Source organism: Corvus cornix, chromosome 21 (genome assembly GCF_000738735.6).
Source record: "Corvus cornix cornix isolate S_Up_H32 chromosome 21, ASM73873v5, whole genome shotgun sequence".
In the NCBI taxonomy this organism is placed as follows: Eukaryota; Metazoa; Chordata; class Aves; order Passeriformes; family Corvidae; genus Corvus; species Corvus cornix.
Window position 1 is genome coordinate 4,943,946 of NC_046350.1, and position 18,628 is coordinate 4,962,573.

Consider the following 18,628-nt stretch of genomic DNA (forward strand, 5'->3'; position numbering starts at 1 on the left):
CAGAGGACACTCCTCAGAAACACATTATTTGCATCATTTAATGTCGAGTTAGTCCAGGCTCCATGAGGTAATAGTGATTTCCTGAATTTTTCAGTGTTACATCAGGCCAAAAAGAGCCAATCACCCTGTGGGACAACCCCGACTGTTCCTGTCATCCTGGACTAACCCTGGGGTGCTTTTCCAGCTTTCCAAAAGCTCAGGAAATCCCATTTGACATCCTCTGGCTCTTCCAGTGATTTGCAGTAGAAGCCAGAAACATCACAAAGGAGTGATTTACAGTACAAGTGTGGCTTTTCCCCCAGAGAGGCAGAGAAATCGTTTTTTTTGTAGGCATTTGACACATTCATAAATAAAATCAACGCATAAGAACACAACTCAGAGGCATGGCTGGCAAACAGCTCCAGGCTGCAGCCTGGGCTGGATAAAGGGGATTGTGCAGCACAGATTAAAATCTGCTGCACATCCCAAGTGCAAAAAGCATGGATTCAACAGGCAGGGATGTGACACACAGAGAAGGTGCTGCTGGATGGATCCCTGCTCCAGGCCCAGCTTTCTCTTTAAGGTAGCAACATCCACCCCCACCTCCTTCAGTTCCTGGGGTCCCAGAATGAGCAGCAGTGATGGGGTGCCTGTGACAGGGAAAGGAGCTGCCTTTCCCACGTGCATTGCTCAGGATTATATTCTCCAGCAAAGCCCCCAGGTGGATTTTTGTATAAACCAAAGTGGCCAGGTGAGCTCACATGGGATAGAAACGTGTTCAGACACCACAGCTCAACTCTGGGCTGTCACACGAGGCCAGAATTATTGCTGTAAATGCACACAGGCTGCTGAAGTTTAGCTTAAAAAGGAAAACACCCCCCTCCCAGCCTTGCTGGGAACAACAACAACCAAAAAAATCCCTTAGCAGCTCATCCTAATGTGGATTTTTTTTTTTTTCCTAACTGTAGAGTTCTACACACAAACTGACAGATGTAAAAAAAGAACTGGTCCACATTTTTCCCTTATAAAGTGAGGCATCCTGAATAGTTTGGCCAACTCCTCAACTCCAGGCTGGAAAGAAAAAGTGGAAATAACCAGCGTCAGAGGCTTGTGCTTCTGTGAAAATGTGATTTTCACCCTGGGCTCATCCCGGTCCTGCTGGAACGTGGCTCGGTGGCCTCCCCCTCGCTGTCAGGGCAGGTCGAGCAGCTTGTGCTGTGCGAAGAGCTCCTGGGTGATGCTGTAAACATCGCCGATGTAGGGGATGGCCTCTCCCAGCATAGCCACGGCCTCCTCTCGCGGGCCCACGTTCATGATCTCCAGGAAGGCGTCGCGGGACGGCAGCGCGCAGAACGCCACGGTGGCGGCCTTGCGGACCACCCAGGGGTGGTAAGCGGCCAGCGAGGCGTTGTAGGCGTCGGTGCAGACCACGGAGGTGCGGGAATCGCCGGAGCGCAGCCCCTCCAGGAAGAGCTGGAGCCAGCGCAGGGCGCGGTGCAGCCGCAGCACCGTGCGGCAGCCGGAGTCGGAGCGGGCCCGCAGCGCCGCCGGCCCCGCCGCCAGCTCGTGGCGCACCATGGACTGCAGCGACACGTACTGCTGTCCCTGCCGGCCCCCGCAGTGCCCCTCCAGCAGCGACACCTTGGCCACCGCGTCCTTGGAGATGAACGAGAAGACGGTGCCCAGGCTCTGCAGGAACCTGCGGGAGGGGAGTTAGGGGGTTACAGAAGGGTTTGGGGTAGATGGGGGAATAGGAGCAGGCAGCTCCCACGCGCTGCTATGGATCCGCTATCCCGGGTTCTCCAGCCTGGCCTTGGACGCTTCCAGGGATGGGGCAGCCACAGCTTCTCTGGGAAATCAATCCCCATCGTCACAGCCAGGAATTCCTTCCCAATATCCTGTCTAACCCTAGTCTCTGCCAGTTCGAATCCACCCCTCCTTGCCCTGCCACTTCAGGCTCCTGTAAATAGTCGCGCTCCATCTTTCCTGTCAGCTCCGGTGCTGGAAAAGGCCACAACTCGTTTTAATGGGTTAAACTACGGAAACTGCTCTGAACTCCTGATAATATAACAATGTACGATCCGCCGTGGCCTAAAGCAGATGGGACATTAGGAAGAAATAGCAGTCACGTTCTAAGGGAGATCTCCCATCCGTCATTATGGAGCCATCGCTGCTTGTCCTGTCACTCCATCCTTCTGCCCACAGCCCCCCTCCAAGGGCAACACCCGCTCGCTCCCGGGCACTCACCGGATGAGCCCCCGCCAGCCGCTCAGGTAGGGCTCCAGCAGCACCTCCCGCTGCTCCGTCACGCACCTCTGGAAGGCCTCGAGAACCTCCCGCAGGCTGAACGCGCCCGCGGCCGCCGCCGCCGCCATCGCCCTTCCTCTTCCTCCTCCTTCCCGCACGCCCGGCTCGGCCAATCAGCGCCGCGTCCCTCACCCCGCTGGCCAATCCGCTTTGCGTGCGTCACCGCGGCCCGGCCAATCCGCGCGGGGTGCGCGAGGGGCGGGGCCCGCCGGCGCCGCGCAGGCGCGGAGGAGGCGCCGGGCGCTGTGAGGGGCTGCGGGCCGGGCCTCGGTGAGTTTGCGGGGTTTTGGGGTTTTTATGTAGTTTTATGCTTTTTTTTGGTGTGTTTTTGTGTGCTTCTACTTGTGTTTCCCCCCTCACAGCGGTGATGGTCGATATCGAAGCCAAGCACGGCCGATTTTCCACAAGTTGTTTATTATCTTACCCGTGTTTTCTGTCTCTTCTCAGGAAGAAGTTCGGCCTCTGCTCGAGTCTTCGGCCAGACACTGAAAAATATTTGAAATGGCCCTTGTAAAACCTGCGAAATCTTCTCTTTTTGTGGCCCCCACGGATCGACTTTTGGAGTAATTTTCTGTGCGGGTTTGGGACCTGGAGTGTGTTAAAATGCCTGAGATCAAAGTCACTCCTTTGGGTAAGTCCAGCCCAAAATCGTCTTGAAATACAAACACTGAAAACCTGTGGAATTTGGAATTCAGGATAATTTTGGCCAGACTTCTGGGGCAGTGTGCAGAGTGCCCTGATGTGATTCCTGTCAGCATCTCACCGTCCTCCCTTCCTCTTCCCAGTGACAGTTACAGCTATTTTGAGTAATTAATCAGGGTTAATTGGTATGTTCTGGTAAAGATACTGGTGGTAAAGACACTGTGGTATTGTGGTAGAGCATTAATTCATCTACAGTGCTAAAGAGCCACAGAAAGAAAATATTTCTCTTTTTTTCCTTGTTTGATCTTTTTTTATGGGTTCATACTGAGGGGGCAGAGGATGTGCTGAGCAGGAGAACTGCTTTATTTAATTTTCAGGCTTGGTGTGGACTTAATTAGAGCTTAATGAGAGCAGAGCAGCTGGGGAGGTGCACAAGAAACAGACTTCTAATCCTTGCCAGATAAAGGATTCTTTTCTCTTCCTTCAAACTGCAGTTGCAGGAAGTTTGTGCAGGCCTTTCCCTGCTTGTCCTTTGAAAGAACTGCAGCTGTTGCCAGAGGTGTTTTACTGGTGTTTTACTGGTGTTTTGCTGGTGTCCAGGTGCTGGGCAGGACGTGGGCAGGAGCTGCATCCTGGTGTCCATCGCTGGGAAGAACGTGATGCTGGACTGTGGGATGCACATGGGCTACAACGATGATGTGAGTGCAGCATCCCCTGACACAGCCATCCCCTGAGCACCTTTGGGCGCCTCTGTCAGCCACTGCTGGAGCTGGAGTAGGGCAGAGCTGTTCTTTCCCCTTGAAATATTTCCCTTCCTGCCCAAAATCATCCATCCTCTCAAGTATTCAAATGTGTGAAATGCTGCCCTCCTTTCCCTGGCTGGTGGACTTTGGAAAAATATCCATGAAGGCAGCTGCTAATGCTCCATTCCAGGTGCTTTTGGCCTCTCTGGATTTCCTGTGAGCAGGATTCCTGTCCTTAGCTCGACTGCTTTGGGGCAGTTCATTCCTTGTGGGATCCTCACCACACATCTCAAGCTCCAGGGAGAGAGAAGGAAACACTCCTGGTTTTGGGTCCCCTGACACCAGCAGGAAAGGAATAAAGCACCAATATTCTGTAGGATTAAGAGTTCAAGCAGCAAATGGGCTGTGACAGGAAAGCTTTTGGGGCTTTGTGCCTCAGAGCCAGCATGTGTTGGGCACCTGTTCTACTTGGAAGATAAAATAATTTATATAAATTATTTATTTATTGAGCGGTCAGTTCTCTGTCTGTGCCCTCCTTTGTGCCTCTCCCTGCACACAAAAGCTGCTGGCGCTGCCTGGAGAGGGATCAGCACATTCCCAGTGTTCCAGGCCCTTCACTCCTTGGGTTTTTTGGATCAGTGATGCATTCCTGATGGTTGCCTGTTTTCCCATGGCTGCAGAGGCGCTTCCCTGACTTCTCCTACATCACCCAGAACGGAAGGCTGACGGATTTCCTGGACTGTGTCATCATCAGGTGAGGCACTTCCCTCCTTCTGGGAAATGGGAATGCTTTTTGTGCTGTCCCTAACATCCCAAACACTCTCCAAGTCCATCCCTCATATTTTGGGTGGTTTTCCATGTCCTGCAGAGCTGGAAAAGGTCTGGGAGCTACCTCAGCTGAATTCTGTGCAACCACTGTGGGGTTTTTTTTTTTGCAGCCACTTCCACCTGGACCACTGTGGGGCCCTGCCCTATTTCAGTGAGATGGTTGGGTACGATGGCCCCATTTACATGACCCACCCCACCAAGGCCATCTGCCCCATCCTGCTGGAGGACTACAGGAAAATCACCGTGGACAAGAAAGGGGAAACCAACTTCTTCACCTCCCAGATGATCAAAGACTGCATGAAGAAGGTGGTGGCTGTGCACCTTCACCAGACAGTGCAGGTGAAAGGGCATTTCTGGTGTTGCAGGAGGCAAGAAAACTGATTTTAATTGAAAATGTTGGCATTAATGAAGTGTTTTGCTGTTGGGGCAGGTGGATGAGGAGCTGGAGATCAAGGCCTACTATGCAGGCCACGTGCTGGGAGCTGCCATGTTCCAGATCAAGGTTGGGTGTGAGTCCGTGGTTTACACTGTGAGTATGCCCAGATTTGGAATGATTTCCCTCTTATTACCTCTAGATATTCCCAGATATTTACACATCCCTCCATTGCCTCAAAAATATCACTGGCTTTCTCTTCTCCCCTCAGGGTGATTATAACATGACACCAGACAGACACTTGGGGTAAGCAAAAAGCTGAATTTTGGTGAGTTTTGAGTATTTCTCACTGGAAGATTTCAGCACAGCTGCTGTTAAGAGTAGGGGCTCACCAGCTTTGATTTTTTGGAATATTTAATGATGTCTTTGCTGGAAACATAAATGCAGTTTTGAATTGTGAGGGTGAAGAGATTTACATTAAACCTGCCAGACAGACCTTAATGTAATCTGAATATTCACATTTTATCTTCCGAATACTCACATCAATCTATTTTTAGGGCTGTATAATAATTGGACTTCAATGTTTGAAATGTCTTTTCATGGCGTTTTTACTTTCTAAGAGATTATGAATCACAAACCTCAGCCCTCAGTGTATTTTCACTGGTATAATGAGAGATTTATAATATTCCTGCTATTCAGGTGAATATTTTAATGCATGTAAACCTGGATAAATGTTCCTTTTCAAGGTCTGTAATCTCAATTTTGAGCTGGATTAATTAAAATGAACTGAAGCTGCCACAGAATTCCCAAGGCCCGCCTTTACTCCTGTTTCCTCTGGCCACAGTGACATTCCCCAGCCAGCGTGGAGACCTTCAGATCAAAACTACCCAGAAAGCATCTCCTGATTTGCTTTTTGGTTTGAATTCCCTCTGTTCAGAGCTGCCTGGATTGATAAATGCCGCCCTGATCTGCTGATCAGTGAATCCACCTACGCCACCACCATCAGGGACTCGAAACGCTGCAGGGAGAGGGATTTCCTGAAGAAAGTTCACGAGACTGTGGAACGAGGGGGGAAGGTACAGTGGCCTTTTCCATGGATTTGTTTTGATTGTCAAATCATCCAGGAGAGAACAGAAATTCCCCTGGGCGCACGGAGAGCTGTGCCTGTGCCTTTCATTCCAAACTGCCCAACACAGTGGTGGGAATTGGAAGAACGTCAGGAAGTGAGAGGGAACTGAGGGATTTGTTCAGAAATAATAACCACAGTGCGTTTGATGCTGTTTGGCTTTCACAAATCCCACCTGAAGTCCTAAATTCCACCTCCATTGCAGGTTCTCATCCCGGTTTTCGCCCTTGGACGTGCCCAGGAGCTTTGTATTTTATTGGAGACTTTCTGGTGAGTGCAGCCTGGGCATGTCCCACCTGCTTTTTGTCCTCCTTTGTGCTCCTCCTGTGTCTGATGAGTATTGGGAATGGCAGGAATTTGGCTGCAGTGACAAGGAGAAGGGCACTAAAGCCCGCATTGTTACAATATTGATTTATAGCTCCTGAAAATAGGGAAGCACACACCAAAAACCCCTTGGGACACTCCCCAGTTACGGACTCCCAGTATGGATGGCCAGGAAATACTTTGCCCCTCACAGATCACTTCTTTTCCAGGGAAAGGATGAACCTGAAGGCTCCAATTTATTTTTCCACGGGCCTGACAGAGAAAGCCAATCACTACTACAAACTCTTCATCACCTGGACTAACCAGAAAATCCGGAAAACTTTTGTGCAGAGGAACATGTTTGAGTTCAAACACATCAAAGCCTTTGACAGAGCCTTTGCAGACAACCCAGGGCCCATGGTAGGTGGGTGTTGGGGAGGGACCAGAGCAGGGTTGGGGGGTCTGGCAGCTCTTTTATTCCACAAGGGTCCCAAATCCTGCTAGGAAAAGCACCCTGAGCATCCTCCACCCTATCAATCCCACCCAAAAACCTCATGTGGCCAGGCCATCCCTATGAATATTAAAGCTCTTTCTATTTTTATTTCACTGAAGGTAAAACACTCAGAGAAAATTAAAATTTTGCATGTTTGTATCATCTACAGATCCTGATTCAAACCAGGATTTTCTTTTCCACACAAGCTTTTCTTGCTGCTTTAATTCTGACTGGTTTATTTGGTAGCACTATAAAACCACTCAAGAGTTTTCCATCAGATGCTCACAAATACTTCCTAAAACTGTATCTCAGCTCCTGGGAATTTTAGACAGGGTGGGAAGAAAATCAAATAGCAAAAATCCCTATTTTTGTAGTGTTGGTGATGGGTATTGGTGGACGCTCTGCACAGATGTAGGATATTTATATAAATAATGGAAAAATTTGTTTTCTGTAGTGATTTATGACACATCTTTGACTTCCAGGTGGTGTTTGCAACCCCTGGAATGCTCCATGCAGGACAGTCCCTTCAAATCTTCAGGAAGTGGGCAGGGAATGAGAAGAATATGGTAAGAAATTGGGGTTTTGGGTGATGTTTTATGGCAATGTGAATCCTAAGGACTGAGGTCGTGGGAAAGCTTTTCCTGAGGAGCTGGAATTCAAGGACACAAATCCTCTTTGAGCTCTCCAAGCTCTCCATTTGTGACTATTCTGATGTTTACCAGCCCTGCCAGGCCCAACCCATGGAATTGTTGATTTTTCCTGGTTTTCCCCAGGTGATCATGCCTGGCTACTGCGTCCAGGGCACTGTGGGCCACAAGATCCTCAGTGGGCAGAGGAAGCTGGAGATGGAAGGAAGACAAATTGTGAGTTTGATTTTTCCATTTGGGGCAAGTTCTTGTCCTTGCAGTGGGAATAGGATGAATCCAACACTGAAAATACCTCAAAATCTTTGGATTTGGAGTTGCACTTGGGTTTTTTTCCCTTTTGCAGTAGCAAAGTTGGACTTGGGTTTTTTCCCCCTTGCATTAATTTCTGTCCTAAAACTGTGAGGGGCCCTTTGCTTCTGCCATAAAACTTTGAGGGGCACTTTATAATGTTTAATAGTGAGGCCCCATTAGGCAAATAGGTAAAAATTACATCTATTTCAGCAGATTTGGATAATAAAACACCAGCTGACCTTAAATATTTGGGGTTTTTTGTGTGACAAATATTGTCTGAAATGGGGCAGCGCGAGCCTTTAAGTTATGAAAGCTTTTTGTTAAGACAATTTAGGTTTTCTCCTTCCTCCTTTCAATGAAATCCAGAGGGATCTGGGTCTGTGTGTGTGTGTTCCAAAGGAATTCCCAGTTCCCAAGCCCTGTGCTCTGCTCCCCCCAGCTGGAAGTGAAGATGCAGGTGGAGTACATGTCCTTCAGTGCCCACGCCGATGCCAAGGGCATCATGCAGCTGATCCGCCAGGCTGAGCCCCGGAATGTGCTCCTGGTCCATGGGGAAGCCAAGAAAATGGAGTTCCTGAAGCAGAAAATCGAGCAGGAATTCCGTAGGTATCCGTGGGAGGGGAAGGAATGGCCTCCAAGCTTTAAAGTCACGTTTTTGATCCACTGGCCCTCAGCACGGTCAGGTGGGGTGGCATTTACAGCTCCCCTCAAGGAACTGATGCCTGTAACATCTTCATTAGCACTAATTAAGCCCAGTTAATTGCAGTGAGCCCCTTGGACATGAGTTAGGATTGTTTTGTGCATTTCCAGCTGCCCCAGGGGGGCTGACAGGAGCTGTTCCCTTTGCAGATGTCAGCTGCTACATGCCAGCCAACGGAGAGACCACCACCATCCTCACCAACCCCTGCATCCCTGTGGACATCTCCCTGGGCCTCCTCAAGAGGGAAACAGCCATAGGTGACACTTCCCACCCCAATTTTCCTCCCTGCTGCTGTTTTTTATAGTGTTGGTGTTGGCAGAAAGCTGTAAATTTATACTGAATAACGTTTAAAATCAATGTGCACACCGTGCCTGGTCTGCTACCCGTGTGTGCTTGTAGCAGCTGGGTTTGGGAAAGCTGGAATTACTTTTATAAACTCAATTTCAGAAAAATAATCTCATTCTCACATCAGGAAGTGCTCTGGGAAGAGAGGGAGTTGCTCTGGATCATTATTTCTTAGGTGCCAATATTTCTGATAATGGTTAAGCACCATTGATGAACTGAGAAGTGTAAAATTTTAATGTCTGAACCTCAGCAGGACCTCAGAGCTCCAACCTCAGTCCCAGAGCAGCAGTTTTGGGTGAAAAACCAGCACCTCACGTTGTGTTTTTCTCCCCCTGGCCTCGCTTTAGGTCCTTTACCAGATGCCAAGAAGCCAAAGCTCATGCACGGCACGTTACTCATGAAGGATAATGTGAGTGAAAGAGTCCTTGTGCTTGGCTTGCGTCCTCTCAGGGTGTTTTGTGTCCTCTCTGGGTGTTTTTGTGTCCTCTCTGGGTGTTTTTGTGTCCTCTCAGAGTGTGTTTTTGTGTCCTCTCAGGGTGATGTCACGTTCTGGGTGCACAAGGAACCCAAATGAGCGGCTCTGCTTTCTCACAAAGGAGATGCAGTTCTCACTCTTCAACCTCATCTTTAAGCATCATTCCCCTGCTCAAAGTCAAACCAACTTGCAGAGAGCAGCCTTATTTCGTTCAACATTTATTTATTCCTGTCGAGGTGGATGTTTTGTCCCAGGGTTACCCCTCCCTTTGCTGCAGTGACAAACACGCAGCGATATTTCAGCACGGAAAGGGAACGGCCTTCCCTGCTGACCCCAGGGCAGCAACACAACTCCACAAGGCTCAGAGGAGTGGTTTTTCCATGGATTTCTCCCTTTCTCCCCCAGAGTTTCCGGCTGGTTTCCCCCGAGCAGGCCCTGAAGGAGCTGGGGCTGGCGGAGCATCAGCTGCGCTTCACCTGCCGCGTGCACATCCAGGACCCGCGCAAGGAGCACGAGACTGTGCTCAGGGTCTACAACCACCTCAAGGGGTGAGCTCTGCTTTCCTGGGAAGGGTTTTTAATCCCTCAGGGATGGAGCTGAGCTTATTCCCAAGGCAGGTGTAGCACAGATCCCCTTGGAGCTGGGAACAGCAGAACCTTCAGAGTTGTTTTTCCCATTGTGCAGCATCCTGAGAGTTCTTTCCTTGGGAGAGCAGGGCTCAGATTGGAGCTGTAGAGCCTGGGAGGAACTCTGCAGGAATAATTTCTGTAGGAAATGCTCCATGATTAACACAAGCACCAGAATAAGCCAATGGATCAGCCCTGTTTTCCCTGTCTGGGGCAGAGGGTGCTGGCTCAGACACAGCCAAGACAGGAACAGGCTGAAGGTTGGGATAAAGATCCAGGGGTGACCCAGCACCCCCAATAAATCCCATCTCCTCTCTCTCCAGGATCCTGAAGGATTACTCAGTGCAGCATCTCCCTGATGGCTCCATCACTGTGGAGTCCATCCTGATCCAGGCCACGGCGCACTCAGAGGATCAAGGAACCAAAGTCCTGCTCGTGTCCTGGACTTACCAGGTGGGAATTCCCGATTTCTGACCTCAATTCCTTCCATTCCAAACCTTTCCTGCACTGGGGGTGGCTGTGAGGGGTGAATCTTCTTCCTTCTGGCTTTGAAGGAGCTTCCCTGGAAGATGAGGGGAGTCCCTGCTGTTTTCTGACCACGTGGGGTTGAGCAGAAATGGTTTTATAGGAGCTCTCAGGGCCCACTGAAGCACAGGCAACTTTTGGGGTAATTACACTGAATTCCAGTTAATTCAGTTCTCTCTGTGTTTTGAGCACTGCTGAGTATTTCACATTGTGGTTCTTACTGGGAAGATTTAAAACAAGTAGAAAACTCTGATCTTAACATTCTTTTATTTCACAGTCATTCCATCATCTTTGCTTTCTGTGGCTGGATTATTAAATCCTTTCTTGACAGCAAGGAAATGCTTCTGGAGGGCCAAGCAATAAGATCAGTGGTTCTTTATTCCTTGATTTCAAGCAAAAATGGGGCTTTTCCTCAAAGGAAATCCCTCAGGTCCTTTGAGAAATGGCAGTTTCACACCAATCTTTTATAAGAACACCCAGAAATTCATTTGTGGATTGTTTCCATTTCTGAACACAGCTCACCTTAGATCTTGCAGGGTCCAGGAACTCTCTCAATTCATTTCTAGGTACCAAAATTAAATTTACTGCCCCAACTGGGACAGTCAAGAGGAAGATTTGGCTCTCATCCCATTTCTCTTTATCTTTTTAGGACGAAGAGCTGGGCAGTTATCTCACATCCCTCCTGAAGAAAGGCTTGCCCCAGAGCACGCCCTGAGAGCAGAGCCCAGCCGGGGGGGGGTCACAGAGTCAGATTTTATTTTGTTTACATTGTCAATGCTTTTTCTGGTTGGTTTTAGTAAAAGAATTCCAGTGTTTGTCCAATTCCTGCAGTGACACCTTTTCCCCCTTGGACAAACCTATCCAGGGAGTCAAGAACCTGTTTTGAAACAGATCTGAGGAACAATTTTTGAGTTGCTTACACACTGAAGTAAAAATTACTCAGTGTTTTCTCCTCCCACAGCTCATTTCCCTTCAAATCCCAGCAGTGCTGCCTGAAACAACTAAAACTCAAAGTACAAAAGCATAACAGAGCCCATAGAAAGTGTAAAAGCCTCAATGTGCTGATGACCAAGCAGCAAAACTTCTTTAATTCCCCATCCTTCCCTCAGGGACAGCTGCAAGGAGCCTCCAACCCATTTTTTTTACCTTTATCCACAGCATAAAGCTTGTGCTTGGCTGATAAAACCAGTCCCCCTCCAGTGCTGGGAGGATTTTCCACAGCCTATAAATGGGATAAAACCAGCAATTTCTGCTAAAGGTAAAGGATTATTTTGGGCTGATGCTCCCTCTGAGGCTCTCACAGTGCCAGGATCTTCACCAAACACTCCCAAGGAACACAGGGATCATCATTTTCCAGAGTTCAGAAAAGCTGGAGCTGATTTTCTCACCAATGTTTAAAAAATATTGGCAAAATACAGGAAGGGAGAGGCCAGAGGCCAAGCTGGTGTTTTAACAGTAATTAATAAGAGGTGTCCAATCAAGAACAACAACAAACACAACGCTGCACCCCCAAAAGTCAACCAGGGCAGAGCTTCAGCTCTATTTCAGTGAATCCCAGCTCTTGGTTTGCTCCTGCACAGCTCAGGGGGGTTGGGGAGTGGCTTTGGCAGATCAGAGCAGCCTCCCAGAGCCAAACCCCCACCAGAACCCTGGGATTTCCCCCAAACCTGCACCCCCACTGCTCCTTTCCCACCTCTTTCCTGCCTGTCCCTGCCCCAAGAGCACCAAAACTCGGCTGACTCTGGGCAGAAGCTGCAGCAGCCACTGCTGAGCGAAGAGAAACTGAGAAATCCTCCAGTGGCACAATGACTGATCCCCCAAACCATTCTGCCACAACAATCCTGCTCCAATGCAGAGTCCAGGAACAGCACAGCCTGGGGAACCCAGCACCCGGGCACAGGGTGAATTTTAGGCTGCATTTGGAAATTCAAATCCTGATTTTTGTTAATCTGCTGCTCTCAGCTGCCCCCAGTCCCTTTACGAAGTTTTGGGGTGGTGTCTGAATGAGCAAAACTGAGCCTGAGCCTCTGTTGCACCAAAACTCCACATCCTCTGGAGTAAACTCGGGTCTAAGCAGGTTTTAAGCCAGGCCTGTGGTTTTCTGGTGCCTCAGCAATCACCCACAAATGACAAAGTCTTCTCCAGAGTCTCAGTTTCACAGGGGATGGAAACTCAGCAGTTCTCAGAAGCCGCGTGGGGTCTGTTAGTACAAGAAAAGGGGTGAGGAAAGGTCAGATAATTGTGTTTCTATCAATCACCAAATGTGACTGGAAAAAAGAACTTCTTGACATTTCAAGAGGACCACACAGCACAAAGAGCTGGGCCAGCTCCTGCAGGAACTCCCCGAGCCTGTGGGGAGAGGAGCTTGTTCATCACTGATAAATCCTGGGATTTATCAAATCTCTGCTCCCTTCTAAACCTCCATTAATCAGTGTCCAGCTTGGATCCACAGGCACTCGAGGCTGGAAACCTTGGAATATTCCTCAGGAAGCCAAGGGAGGATGAGAAGCCCCTATTTGGCTGTGGAATGTGGGCAGCAGCCTGGGAGGGAACAGGAGCCCTCCAAAACATGGAAAAGCCCAGCAGGGCTGCCTGGATCCTTCAAATCACCCCTTCCTGGGATGTGCTGCTTCCCAGGGAAACAGCCCTGGCTTCTACCAACCCCAAAATTAAACAGAACGAGCCCAAAACATCACTGAACACAAAACCAGGAGGCCTGTCCAAGGATCCAGCTCCCCCAAGGATTGTCCCAGTTTCCTGATCAAATCTCCAGCTGCTTTAACAGCCACCACACGGGGGAAAAAAATTTAAAAAAAAGGGTTTTCCAGGTTTGTTTTTAAGGATAGTTGGAAATATCAGCTCTGTGTGTACCTGGAGTGGATCAGTTGATTCCATCCCCGTGGTTTTTCCTTCCATGCCTCTGCCTGGGTTTGTAGTCCCAGGAGGGGTCCCCGAAATTCTGGTCACAGATGGTGAACACCCTCTTAGACCTGAGCCTGAGCCTGAAGGGGCAGTGCCAGTGCCTGCTGGAGGAGTGGAAATAGTACAGGAGGGGGTTGAGGCAGCAGCTGCAGCTCGCCAGGGCCGAGGTCACCCTCTGGATCTCGGGGATCAGGCTGGGGAACGGCTCCCTCTGGATCCCCCGGAGCCCCAGCAGGAAGCGCAGCAGCTGGGTGAGGTGGTGGGGCAGGAAGCAGAGGGCACAGATGCCCAGGATGATGGAGATGGTGCCCAGGGCCTTCCTCTTGGCAGCTCTGCGCCGGCTCTGCCAGATGCTCCTGGCCACCAGCGGGAAGCCCAGCAGGATGATGGAAAACGGCACAACCACCCCAAAAATGAAGGCCAGGATGGTGTGAGGGGCTGTGGGGTGAGCCCAGCTCCCAGGGAAGCTGCCAAAGCAGGCTGTGCTGCTCCTCACCCCCCTGCTGTGGAGGACCAGCGGGACAGTGCCACCAAGGGCCACCACCCACAGGGCCGTGGCCAGCAGCAGGTAGTGGGTGGCCCTGAGCTGGATGGAGGTGAAGGGGTGCAGCACTGCCAGCCACAGATCTGCACAGAGGCAGCTGAAAAAGGCGACGCTCAGGGAGATGTGGAGGCAGAACAGAGCCCCTGTGACCCTGCAGGCCGTGTCCCCAAAGGCCCAGGTGTCCCCACGCAGCTGGGAATGGATGTGGAGGGGCAGCACACAAAGGAACAGGGTGTCCAGCAGGGCCAGCTGCAGCAGGAGGATGTAGGAGTGGGACAAGGGCTTGGCTCTGCAGGACAGCAGGGACAGGGCCAGGGCATTGCCCAGCAGCCCCAGCACCAACACAGCACTGTAGGTGACAGCAAACAGGGAATGCTGCAAAGCTGCTCCTGAGCTGGCATTTGTCCCATTGGAACTTGGGAAATTTGTCCCATTGGAGACTCCCTCAGGCCAGGAAATCCCTGCCATGGGTCCTGCTGGAGAGCAGGAATTATTCCCTTCACATGGGGTGAAGTTTAAGGCATCCCTCACTCCTGGAGTTTTATTTCATCCCAAGCGGGTGAGAGCTGAAGTTTCACCCCAGAACGATGCTCAGCCTGGTCAGGTCTGTGGGTCAGGCTTGGGGGCTTTGCATGGGAAGCAGTGTCCCTAAAAAGGAAAAAATAAACCATTTAAACCACAAACACTTGAGTTTTCCCAGTGGACAGAGCCTTTAGTGGCACTAAAATCATCCTGAGGTGACAACACTACAGTAAGAGAGGAGCTGAGCGAAGGGGACAAGGGGAAATGTCCACACTGGGTGGATTTTCAGCACCCTAAAACCTTCTCTGCAGAGGGAAACCACCACTCACCTGCTCCAAAAGCAGCCTGAAGGACTGGGGTTTGTGTCTGAAATAGGGGAAAGAGGCACTGCACAAGCAGGGCTCTCACTCAGGCCATAAACTGCACCCCAACAGTGCAGCTCCCATCAGACAGAAAAGAAATCTGAGTAAATAAATCCCATTGTGGCACCTGAACAGAGCCCCTTGCAGGCAGTGAGGAATTAAAGTCACCTAAAATGTGCACAATGGCCCCAAAACGGAGGCACTGAAAGCACCAAAACAACAAAGGCTGGTGGGTGCTTTCCAAAGGAAACTCTGAATTCACACTTCCTGCCAAGAGTTGTTTATCTCACAAAGTCAGAACTGCCCCAGATACGTGAAACATGAGAAAAGAGACCAAAATCATGAGAAAAGAACATAAGAGACAAAAAACATGAGAAAAAAAATGAGAAAAGAGACAAAACCCAGAGATAAAAATGAGAAAAGAGACAAAAAACATGAGAAAAAAACGAGACAAAAAACATGAGAAAAAAAATGAGAAAAGAGACCAAAACATGAGAAAAAAATGAGAAAAGAGACAAAAAAAGGAGAAAAAAATGAGAAAAGAGACAAAAAACATGAGAAAAAAATGAAAAAGAGACAAAAAAATGAGAAAAGAGACAAAAACCAGAGATAAAAATGAGAAAAGAGACAAAAACCATGAGAAAAACATGAAAAGAGACAAAAAACATGAGAAAAAAATGAGAAAAGAGCCAAAAAACATGAGAAAAAAATGAGATAAGAGCCAAAAAACATGAGAAAAAAATGAGAAAAGAGACAAAAAAATGAGAAAAAAAAAGAGAAAAGAGACAAAAACCAGAGATAAAAATGAGAAAAGAGACAAAAACCATGAGAAAAACATGAAAAGAGACAAAAACCATGAGAAAAAAATGAGGAGACAAAAACCATGAGAAAAAAATGAGAAAAGAGCCAAAAAACATGAGAAAAAAATGAGAAGAGACAAAAACCATGAGAAAAAAATGAGAAAAGAGACAAAAACCATGAGAAAAGAACATAAGAGCCAAAAAACATGAGAAAAAAATGAGAAAAGAGACAAAAAACAAGAGAAAAAAATCAGAAGAGACAAAAAACATGAGAAAAAAATGAGGAGACAAAAACCATGAGAAAAGAACATAAGAGACAAAAAAATGAGAAAAAAAAGAGAAAAGAGACAAAAACCATGAGAAAAAATGAGAAAAGACAAAAACCATGAGAAAAACATGAAAAGAGACAAAAAACATGAGAAAAAAATGAGAAGAGACAAAAACCATGAGAAAAAAATGAGAAAAGAGACAAAAAAATGAGAAAAAAATGAGAAAAGAGACCGAAACCATAAGAAAATAGACAAAAAGCCGTGATAAAACCATGTGAAAAGAGACCAAAAAATTGGTTTCATTTTAAGCAGGCAAACCCAGGGATCTTACACAGGTTTTGCACCCAATAGCAAAGGGGTTGTAAACACAGAGCAAAATTAACACCAAACCATGGCTGAGAGATGGATTTAGGAGTTGAAATGTTCTTCATCGCAGAGTTTTGGCCCTGAGCACCCGCCTGGTGCGGGTTCAAAGAGAGCTGGGGAGGGGTAAAATCCTCACAAGCTCCTGCTTCTCACCAGATAAATGCCCCAAATCCTTCCCCTCTAACAGGATCCCCCTTCACACCTTCCATCCTGAGAGGGGCCAGACTTCTCTACCATTTTTCAAATATGGGGTCAGACCAAATTCCAAATTCACTTTTGCTTCCCCAGAATTGTTTTGTTGGTTTCGGTTCTGGGTGGGTTTTTTTGGGCCCCCCTGAACTCCGGTTTCTGGGCATTAATTTCATTTCCAAGCACACAGAAAAGCATCAAAATTCCCACTGCATTTGGAGTTCATGAAATTATTCAGTTTTTCCATGTAAACCCCAGGTTGAGTCTCTGAACTTTGATAAATTTGGGGTTTTTCTCCTGATTTTAAAGCATCACTTTCAAACCATTTCCCCATGGAAAGGGTGCCCAAATTGAATCAACTGAAGAGACCCAGTAATGCCACAAAATAAACAGGAAAAGAATAGAAAAATCCCCCTGATAATGAGTATTAATGAAGGACATAAAAACTACTTGGACTTGGAGTTTGTGTAGGAATTCTCTGCTGAGGGAGCATCTCCTTTCATTCAGTGCCTTTAGATTATTTTTAACAGCTGCTCTGGGATGCAAAAAACCAAAATAAAACCCCTCAATAGTTCTTTTTGCAGAGTTTACCAGGTAATTTACTACTTAACTCCTGCCTGGGCAGATGCTCAGCCACTAAATTTGGGTTTTTATTGGGCCAGAAGTTGAGAAACAAGTACATAAACCTCAATTTCAGATATTTCTGCACCGTGGCTGTTAGAAAGGGGAGACACCTGAGCCTGCAGCTTGATGAACACCCAAACAGGATGAATATGATTATTTCTATGCCCTGTGAAAACTAAAATAATAAATTCAGATAGAAACTGGACTTACCAGAGCTCAGGTCTGGTGCAGGAGCTGCAGGAGGGGCCTCTCCAAAGTCCCCCCAGAGCTGTGAGGTCTCTGCTCAGCTGCTCGGGGAATCTGTCACTGCTGCTCTGCAGAGAAACCACAGGAAGCCACCAAGAGCTGTCACTGAGACGTCCCCCAAAAACTGGGGGGGGAGCTCCAGTGGGGCTTTGGTGCTCCCCAAAAATCCCCTGCACGAGGGAAGCACAAAAATCCCACCCAAAGGCAGCCCAGATCCCCTCCTGTCCCCCTGGAACCATCCCTGACCCACTCCCAGCTGGGCCTGGAGCTGCATTCCCACTTCGCTCAAAGGGAGGGAGAGCCAGGGAATGCTGCTAGTCCATCTTTCAGGCAAATTCCTGGCTGGAAACACAAATTAAGGTTTGGAACAGCTGGAAAATCCCTGATTCCCTGTGCTGATCCAGCAAGGCTGGAGCAGGGAGCACAAACAGACCTCAAACAGCTCCAGCTCTCCATGGCAGAGACCAGGACTCCTCCAAAGCAGTGCTGGGAATTATTCCCTGAGGGAATAAAGAACTCCAAGGGGAGCCAGGAATCTCCTCTACCCTTCCCTTCCCTGTCCAAAGGAGGTGTGAGGCAAAATTGCTGCCTGGGACAGGCACCACTGACCCCCAGATTTGGGCCATCCCCGAGTCCTCTGCCAGGGTCACTCACTTGATCCCCATCCCAAATCCAGGGTGGCCCTCAGAGAGGTCAGGAAGAGCTGCTGCTCCCTCCAGCACAAAACCTGGGAATTTTGGGGCCCTCAGGAGCTCTGACCAACTCTGTCTCTGCAGTTTTTTCCCTCACAGAAGGGAGATTGCTCTGGAGGTCCCAGACTCCCCAAATGCTTCCACTGCAGGAGGGTTTCACTTCAGAACTCGACATTTTCATCTTTTCTGTATTCCTGCCATTCTTCCAGTCATTTTCTAACCAAAACACGCAGAGATTCTGGTGTCATTGCTGAGGAAAAAACCCACAAGTTGCCCAATGTTTATTTTACAGCCTGGGCAAGCAGGCAGAGCTGAGTGGTTAAAATAAAATAAAGACAAACATGAGTTCCCTGCTCCCTGCCCTGAGAGAGTGACAGCACCACGAGGAGCTGAAGGATGAAGTAAAAGCTGCTGGGAGATGGGGAAAAACCTGAGCACTTCCAAAGGCTGTTTCTGCAAATCCCTCATCAAACAAAAGCAGCTCACAAAGGGAGGAGAGGAAATGCTGCATTTTCTCCTCTCTCTCAGCCTGCCTTCCTCCCACACCCCCCACAGCAGGAAAAAACACCCCAAAATATGAAAAATACCCGGCCCCACTCCTTCCTCCTCCTGAGGCAGGCAGCAGAACCTCAGAGAGAAGCCAGAAGAAAGAGAGCAGCACAAAATTGTTCTTCCTTCTCCCCTGGCAG

The 18,628-nt window shown here is 48.6% G+C and overlaps 3 protein-coding genes across 7 annotated transcripts; 1 reads left to right on the top strand and 2 right to left on the bottom strand.

Moving 5' to 3' along the window:
• Nucleotides 1-24: 24 nt before the first annotated feature.
• On the bottom strand, nucleotides 25-2,414 carry LOC120411106 (ceramide-1-phosphate transfer protein). Its single transcript, XM_039563996.1, has 2 exons — nucleotides 2,227-2,414; nucleotides 25-1,678 (listed from the first exon to the last, which is right to left on the bottom strand). Exons 1-2 carry the CDS (start codon nucleotides 2,352-2,354, stop codon nucleotides 1,171-1,173), a joined length of 636 nt encoding a protein of 211 aa, XP_039419930.1. The 5' UTR covers nucleotides 2,355-2,414; the 3' UTR covers nucleotides 25-1,170.
• Nucleotides 2,229-11,225, top strand: INTS11 (integrator complex subunit 11). 3 transcript variants are annotated; one of them, XM_039563990.1, is made up of 18 exons: nucleotides 2,229-2,252; nucleotides 2,734-2,917; nucleotides 3,529-3,626; nucleotides 4,352-4,425; nucleotides 4,610-4,838; nucleotides 4,930-5,028; nucleotides 5,144-5,178; nucleotides 5,810-5,948; nucleotides 6,204-6,268; nucleotides 6,532-6,721; nucleotides 7,277-7,360; nucleotides 7,568-7,657; nucleotides 8,172-8,334; nucleotides 8,582-8,689; nucleotides 9,125-9,186; nucleotides 9,658-9,800; nucleotides 10,202-10,331; nucleotides 11,053-11,225. In XM_039563990.1, exons 2-18 carry the CDS (start codon nucleotides 2,890-2,892, stop codon nucleotides 11,116-11,118), a joined length of 1,803 nt encoding a protein of 600 aa, XP_039419924.1. In that variant the 5' UTR covers nucleotides 2,229-2,252; nucleotides 2,734-2,889; the 3' UTR covers nucleotides 11,119-11,225. The 3 variants fall into 3 exon arrangements, with proteins under 3 accessions (XP_039419924.1, XP_010404193.2, XP_010404194.2); XM_010405891.4 differs by lacking the exon at nucleotides 2,229-2,252 and adding an exon at nucleotides 2,488-2,556; XM_010405892.4 differs by lacking the exons at nucleotides 2,229-2,252; nucleotides 9,658-9,800; nucleotides 10,202-10,331; nucleotides 11,053-11,225 and adding exons at nucleotides 2,488-2,556; nucleotides 9,313-9,462.
• LOC104693316 (lysophosphatidic acid receptor 6-like) lies at nucleotides 10,652-18,614 on the bottom strand. Of its 3 annotated transcripts, none has more exons than XM_010405890.4 (4): nucleotides 18,527-18,614; nucleotides 17,212-17,315; nucleotides 13,275-14,517; nucleotides 10,652-12,603 (listed from the first exon to the last, which is right to left on the bottom strand). In XM_010405890.4, exon 3 carries the CDS (start codon nucleotides 14,335-14,337, stop codon nucleotides 13,285-13,287), a length of 1,053 nt encoding a protein of 350 aa, XP_010404192.1. In that variant the 5' UTR covers nucleotides 14,338-14,517; nucleotides 17,212-17,315; nucleotides 18,527-18,614; the 3' UTR covers nucleotides 10,652-12,603; nucleotides 13,275-13,284. The 3 variants fall into 3 exon arrangements, with proteins under 3 accessions (XP_010404192.1, XP_039419927.1, XP_039419926.1); XM_039563993.1 differs by having other exon boundaries at nucleotides 17,212-17,310; nucleotides 18,527-18,610; XM_039563992.1 differs by lacking the exon at nucleotides 18,527-18,614 and having other exon boundaries at nucleotides 17,212-18,499.
• Between the last annotated feature and the right edge of the window lie 14 nt (nucleotides 18,615-18,628).